A 7507-nucleotide genomic window follows, 5' to 3' on the forward strand; every position below is an offset into this window, starting at 1 on the left:
TGGGTGCGACTGGCACACACCTCTTATTTTAGCTACTCAGAAGGCTGAGATATGAGAGGATCAGGTTCAAAGCCAGCCTGGGCAGGAACTCATGTCCAATGAGCCACCAAAAAGCTCAAGGAAAGCATCCAGGCTCTGAGTTCAAGCATTAAGACTGGCACAAAACAAAACAAAAAATCCTATTTCCATTTTACTTTGCTGTTAATGTAAGGTTACACTGAGGAAACTTACCAAATGTTTGAGGCCATCTCGTTCCTGGGCTAGATTCTCTGTCAAAGTAATGAGGTTGGCCAAGTAGTTATGAGCACAGAGTTCGTTCTTCAAGGCTTTTTCTGCATGCTTTTTGAGAGAGTCAATTTTCTTCTGGTATTTCCTAAATGGTTTCAAATGGGGAAACACAAACTGGTCAGTGTGCACAGCCAGGGCTCAGGGAAGTGCTGTATTACAAAACAGCAAGCATGCTCACATTTAAATGCGCCTCTCAGCTGGGAGCCTGTAGCTCATGCCTGTAATCTTAGCTACTCCAGAGGCTCAGATCTGAGGATCTAGGGAGGAAAGTCTGTGAGACTCTTATCTTTACTTAACCACCAAAAAGCTGGAAGTGAAGGTGTGTCTCAGGTAGTAGAGTGGCAGCCTTGAGCGGGAAAGCCTAAGCAGGCATGTGTGAGGTCCTGAGTTCAAGCCCCAGTATGGCACAAGCAAATATTCTTTTTGAGGCTGAATAGCTCAGAGTGAGATCTTGTCTAGCATCATGAGGTCCTCTGTTTGTAATTGAACAAAACAAACACATAAAAAAATTTAAAAAACTGCTCTGCTCGGCAACTTAAGTCTATTATGTTTCAAGGTAAACAGAAGGAAATTAATTGGCTGGGACTCATAATTATTGAGTCCCAACAAATTAATAGGATTTGCAATAAGCCTGCCAGTTCACAGGTTAGTATTATTCTATTGATTCTTTTGGTTGACATTCTGAAAGATATTTGTGCAAAAAGGGAGTCCAAAGTACACTTGGGGGACACAGTAAACTTGTAAAGGTCCCTGAGTCTCACGGCCCATGGTGTGACATGTAGCCATATATGAAGTACAGATTGGAACTCAGGACCTCACCATCTCCCTTGGCTTTTTTCAGTAACAGCTGAAGCTCTACCACTTGAGCCATGCTTCCAGTTCCAGGTATTTTGCTGGCTAACTGAAGATTTGTCTGCCCAGGCTGGCTTGGAACTGAGATTCTCAGACCTCAAGCCTCTTGATGAGTTTAGATTACAGGCATGAGGGCTGGGAAGGTGGCTTAGTGGTAGAGTACTTGCCTAGCATGCATGAAGCCCTGGCTTTGATTCCTCAGTACCGCACACACAGAAAAAGCTGGAAATGGTGCTGTGGCTCAAGTGGTAGAGTGCTAGCCTTGAACAAAAGAAGCCCAAGGACAGTGCCCAGGCTCTGTGTTCAAGCCCCAGGACTGGCAAAAAAAAAGAAAGAAAGAAAAAAAGATTACAGACATGAGCCACCAGTGCCTGGCTGTATTTAATATTTTGGTTCCCACTCATCTTGGCTACCCTTTCCATTCGATCAGAAAAATGAGTGAGAAAAGAAATACAGTGGGAGATTCTTCATGCTTGGCTTTTTTCTTTAAATATTGAGAAATGGAAGAGCTCAGGAGAAAGCACATCTGGAGAGAACCTGTTTTTCTTCTGCGCCTGCTCCAGGTTGGCCTGAAGTGCTTTGTTCCTAGAGGCCCAGCTCTTCTTTTCTAACAACAGACTCTTGTTCTGCACCTGCAGGACCGTCAGCTTCTCCATCAGCTCCTCCAGCTCAGCCCGCTCCTTCTCTTCCTCCTTCTGCAGCTGGCTGGAGGACAAAGAACATGCAGGCATAATTAGCTGAGCACCGTTGCCTGTCATCCTAGCTACTCAGGAGGCTGAGTTCTGAGGATTGTGGTTTGAAGCCAGGCTGGGCAGAAAAGTACATGAGACTCTTATCTCCAAAGAACTGCCAAAAAAGCCAAAAGTGGAGCTGTGGCTCAAGTGGTAGAGCATTAATATTGAGTAAAAAAAAAAAAAAAAGCTCAGGGACACTGTCCAGGCCCTGAGTTCAAATTCGAGACCAGCACAAAATAAACAAACAAGTAAATAAATGAAATAAAATAGCTGTTATTCTTACTCTCACATACCTGGCTTGTAGGTTAAAAAAATCATCAGGGATAGAAACCTAGAAACTATTGGATATACACGGCAGGACTGAGCGACCCCTGTCCACTCTGCCTTTAAACATACATGGGAACTCCTTTCCACTCACTGGAGACTCTACCTCCTTACCTCTGTAATTCGTTTACGATGGAGGTATGCAGGTCCATGGCAATCTTGCTGTCCAGGTCTGTTTTGAGCTCTTGGCAGGTGGCCTGCAACGCCTCCAGCTGCTCCTTGCTTTCTGTCAGCTCCTTCTCCTGGCTTTGAGACTTCATCTCCAGCAGCATGAGTTGTTTAGTCAGCTTAGACACTGAGAAGCAAGAGAAAGATAAAGACATGGCAGGAGAAAAGACAAGAAAATGTATTAGCCGAGTGTTGTGGACTTGCCTGCAATCCAGGCACTTAAGAGGCTGAAGCAGGAGGATCAAGAGAGTTCCAGGCTAATCTGGGCTACATAAGGAGAACCTGTTTCCAAAAATCAAAACCAGCCAATCAGCCAAAACCCCTCAAGAGTACTTATTACTAGGAATCAGCTAATAAATATATACTTTCGGAATAGGTAAGGCTTTATACATAAAAACTGCTTTCCTGGTACTAAGGTTCTGCTAAATGAATGGTCCACACCACAGGACCTACACCACTGGATTCCACACTGAGAAATGAGTGGACACCATGTGGAGAGCTCACAGGAAAGCAGGCAATCATGAGGTGCGCGGCCATTCTGTGTGTGGAGGAGGGGGAAGGGTCTGCCATCCTTGCTTGGTCCCAGCTCACCTTCCTGCTGCTGCTCCTGGTGGATGTCCTGGGCTTTGTTCTCCTGGATCATCAGTTGCTCTATCAGCAACTTGTTTTCCTCCAAAACCAGCTCGGCTTGTGTCTGCAGCTGCTGCCTGTGATAATGGGTAAAAATGAACTAAGATCGCTGGGGACTGAGTGTGTAGGCATGCAAATCTCCAGATCTTTGCAACCAACCCCACATTGAATGAAGATCGTATATGTGCAATGTGAGGGGGGAGGAGGGGGAGGGGAAGTCTGAAATGGGACTCCCATGCTAAACACGTCTACACACAAACGGGGAGAGAAGGGAGGAGTACCCAATGTACACAGGACCTAGAAGCAAGTCAAAATGGCCAATCCTGATCTGATTTTTGGTGTCAGTCATTGAACTCAGGGCCTTGGCACTGTCCCTGAGCCTTTTCTGCTCCAGGCTGGTGCTCTACCACTTGAGCTATACCTCCACTTCCAGCTTTTTGCTGGATAATAGGAAATAAGAATCTCACAGATTTTTCCTGCCAGGCTGGCTTTGAACTGTGATCCTCAGATCTTAGCCTCCTGAGTAAGCTGGGATTACAGGTGTGAGCTACTCTCCCTTCAGATACCTCAGCTATGTGAAGAAAATGCATCTCTGCATTTTTACATTATTTCGTACAGCTTATCCTGGGGCCTGTGTGCTCTGGGGACAAGGGACACTCGGGGCTGACACTTGCCGTTCCACCACACTGACGACCGTGTTCTTTATCACCCGGTGCAGGCCTTCATTCTCCTCCACCACCTGCTGCACCCGCATCCTGAATGCCCGCATCTCCTCCTGAAACACGGGAGGCACCCATGCTGACTCCCCGGCACTGCCTGCAGTCCTGTCCGGCCACCCGCCCTCAGCGAGGAGCCAGGACACCTGCACACCACTGAGCACTGGGCAAAGAGCCCACTCTCTCTCCCTCCCTCCCTCCCTTCCTTGCTCCTTCTTTCCTTTCCCCCTCCCCTCCTTCCTCTTCCTTCCCTCCCTCCATTCCTCTCCCTTTTTCCTCCCTTCCTTCCTTCCTCTCCCACTTATTTATTTCTGTGCCACTGCTGGGGCCTTAAGTCAGGGTCACTTAATGGGGTCCCCAGAGGCACAGGACAACTCTTGTGCATCCCAGGCCTTCTGAGCAACAATGGCCAAGTTAGAAAGATCTTCATGGCCAGAAGCTGTCCAAAGACACGGGAAAGCAGGCAAGGACAAGTATGGTGTCAACAGCTTAAGTGGCGAACTTCCCTGGGGCCAGCAGCACCTAAGTTTACCTAAAACACACATGGCCTCTGCCTCTGACTGAACTTGTCTGCCTCTACCACTGGAGCCACATCTCTAGTTCCGGCCTTTTGCTGGTTTGTGGGAGATCAGAGTCTCATGGACCTTCCTGCAGGGGCTGGCTTCAAACAGTGATCCTCAGACCTCAGCCTCCTGATTAGCTGAGGTGACAGGTGTGAGCCACTGGTGCAAGGCTGGCCCCTACCTCAAGGGTGGCATTCAGCTGGTCCTTCTCGTTCATTCTGTCTTCATAAGCCAGCAACAGCGGTGAGAGGTACTTGATATCCACCTGAACATCACGGAGGAAAGGGGGGTTAACAGAAGCTGGGGCTGATGGCTCACAACTGCCATCCGCGTAGCTACCTGAGGGGCTGAGCTCAGGAGGATGGTGGTTCAAGGACAGCCAGGCAGAGGCATTCCATAGGCCTCCTTCAAACCCACAGCTGGTGCAGGGGCACATGTCTATCATCCCGAGCTACATGGGAAGTTGGAACCAGGAAGATCATGGTTCCAGGCCAGCCTAGGCAGAAAAGTCCACAGACCCCCATCTCCATGAGGGATGCTGGGCTTGGTGGCCCTTACCTGTGAGATTAGCAACAGTGGGCAGCTCACACTCCAGGTACCAGCTTGTGTGGAAAGCGAGACCTTATACTAAAAACAACTGCTGAGGAGCACTGCTGGACGAGTGGCTCAGGGGTAGAGTGCAGGTCTCACAAGCACAAGCCCTTGAGTTGAAGTCCCAGGACCAACTCTCAGAAAAAAAAAAAAAAAAGACGGCTAATGGAGGTCTTCAGTCTAAACCCAAGCAGAAAACTGTTTTTTCTGTGCTAGTCCTGGGGCTTGAACTTAGGACCTGGGCACTGTCCCTGAGCTTTTGTGTTCAAAGCTGGTGTTCTACCACTCTTCTGGCTTTTGGTGGTTCATTACAGCTAAGGGTCTCATAGACTTTCCTACCCAGGCTGGCTTTGAACCATGATCCTCAGATCTCAGCCTCCTGAGCAGCTAGGATGGCAGGTGTGAGCCACTGGCACTTGACCAACAGCAAACGTTATTCAAGGCAAGAAAATAAAGAGGGTTTTTTTGGGAATGGATTTCAATTATTACATAAACAGCACGCAGAAAACGCGGACCTGCAATTCAACAGCCATCTCTTACCAGCCAGGGGGGCGTGGGGCCATTTGCTGGGAGGGCACCAACGTGTGAACTCTAGAACAAAACATGGCAGACAAAATAAACTGTCCTCCTACCACTCCAAGCAATAGATTTCCTTTCTTCTTTCCCTCCCTCCCTCCCCCCCCACCTTCTCAGCAAAGGCCAGGCATCTCCGTGTCCTCTCCTGGGTTCAAGTCCCTGCTCTCTGTGGCCCAGCCTGTTGTGCATACGCCTATAAGCACAACTCCACACAGTGACACCCATGGCCATGGCTGCAGTCACAGCCTGGACCGAGGACAGCACTGACATGCAGTGCCGACTTCACATCTTGAATCTGGTATTTCTCTGTTTTAGTATCTGACAAAGGGGCTTCACCGCCTTTCTTCTGGGGAAAGAACAAAATGGGTCTGGGCCTGAGAATGACTGTTTTTGACATTAAGTGTTTTGGGTTTGCTTTTTTTTTTTGTGCTAGTCTTGGGTGTTGTCCAAGTTTTGTTTTGTTTGCTCAAGGCTGGTGCTCTACCATTTGAGCCAGAGCTCCACTTTTGGCTTTTTAGTGGTTCACTGATGATGAGAGTCTCACAGATTTTCCTACCCAGGCTGGTTTCAAATCTTGATCCTCAGACCTCAGCTTCTTCAGCAGATAAGATTACAGGTGTAAGGCACTGGCACCTGGCTCTGAATATTTTATATATAAATATAATACTGAATTGTAAAAAATAAGAAATCAGCTCAACCCTAAAGGCTGGGAGGAAGTCTGGGAGCTTTTCCTTAGTTAGAAACATTACCTCTTCCTCAGACAAATGCCTGAATTTTGTTTGGTAGCGACTCAGTTCCACGTTCAAACGATGGGCGATTATTTTCAACTGGTCATTTTCATGTTCCAGCTCTTCAATGTGCTTTCTTAGAGAAAGCAACTCAAATGTAGCAGGTACTAAAGAAAATGGCTATGATTACACCGTGACGAACAATACTGGCCAGCATTCATATAACATGCTTATCACTTTGCCTTTGTTTCCCTTCTAGGTTCACAGCGAATCTATACACAACCGCTATCAAAGTCACAAAGCTATCTGGTAAGAGAGAGCTATCTGCATGCAGAGGTTCATGCTTGTAATCCCAGCTATTTGGGAAGCTAAGATCTCAGGATCACAGTTTGAAGCCAGCCCAGGTCTGTAAGACTCTACACACACACACACACACACACACACACACACACACACACACACACACAAACTGTAGGTAGGGTTGGGAAGGTGGCTCAGTGATAGAGTGCTTGCCTTGCATGCATGAGGCCCTAGGTTTGATTCTCAGCACCACATACGCAGAAAAGGCTGGAAGTGGCACTGTGGCTCAAGTGGTAGAGTGCTAGCCTTGAGCCAAAGAGCTGAGGGACAGTGCCCAGGCTCAGAGTTCAGGCCCCACGAATGACAAAACAAAACTGTAGGTAAAACTGTGGCTTAAGTAGTAGAGCACCAGCCTTGAGCAAAAAAGCCAAGAAAGAGCATGAGGCCCTGAGTTCAAGCCCCAGGACCAGCATAGACAAAAGAAATGATGGATAGTAATGAATCTTAAATGTGACAACATAAAATCCAGACATTCACATGAAATCTTACCTCTCAAGGCAAGGGAGGTTTCCCCGCCCTGACCAGAAGCCTGCACAGCCTCTTCTGGCCCTTGGTCACCATGTTCCAGCTTCTGAAGTTTTGATTGTAAATCTTTCACTAGTTTCTTCGTAGCCTTTAGATGAGCTCTGAGATTGTGATTTTTCATGTTCAGGTGCAAATTTTCTTCTTTCAACTCCTCAAGCTTTTCTTTGGTTATTTCTATACATCTCTGTTGTACTCGGCTAGCTAGATATGAAAAGTATGGGGGGGGTGGAGCTTAAAAGGTTGGCTGTTGGCTGTTTTACATCAAAAGCATATAATAAAGCCGGGTGCCTGTAGCTCACATGTATAATCTCAGCTACTCAGAAAGCTGAGATCTGAGGATTAAGGTTCAAAGCCAGCCTGGGCAGGAAAGTCCATGAGACTCTTATCTCCAATAAACCACTAGAAAACTGGAAGTGTCGCTGTAGCTCAAGGGGTAGAGCACTCGCCTTGAG

At 47.5% G+C, this 7507-nt stretch overlaps 1 protein-coding gene across 1 annotated transcript; it reads right to left on the bottom strand.

Annotated features, from left to right (window-relative positions):
• Positions 1 to 216: 216 nt before the first annotated feature.
• Positions 217 to 7252, bottom strand: LOC106002314 (centrosomal protein of 89 kDa-like; the record flags this gene model as incomplete). Its single annotated transcript, XM_013037209.1, has 9 exons — positions 7020 to 7252; positions 6192 to 6337; positions 5407 to 5457; positions 4457 to 4540; positions 3671 to 3771; positions 2958 to 3073; positions 2313 to 2493; positions 1678 to 1845; positions 217 to 373 (listed from the first exon to the last, which is right to left on the bottom strand). Coding segments are annotated over exons 1-9 (1161 nt in total), but the record flags the coding sequence as incomplete, so codon positions are not given.
• Positions 7253 to 7507: the final 255 nt, after the last annotated feature.

This window comes from Dipodomys ordii, unplaced genomic scaffold, assembly GCF_000151885.1.
Source record: "Dipodomys ordii isolate 6190 unplaced genomic scaffold, Dord_2.0 Scaffold7126, whole genome shotgun sequence".
Taxonomy (NCBI): Eukaryota; Metazoa; Chordata; class Mammalia; order Rodentia; family Heteromyidae; genus Dipodomys; species Dipodomys ordii.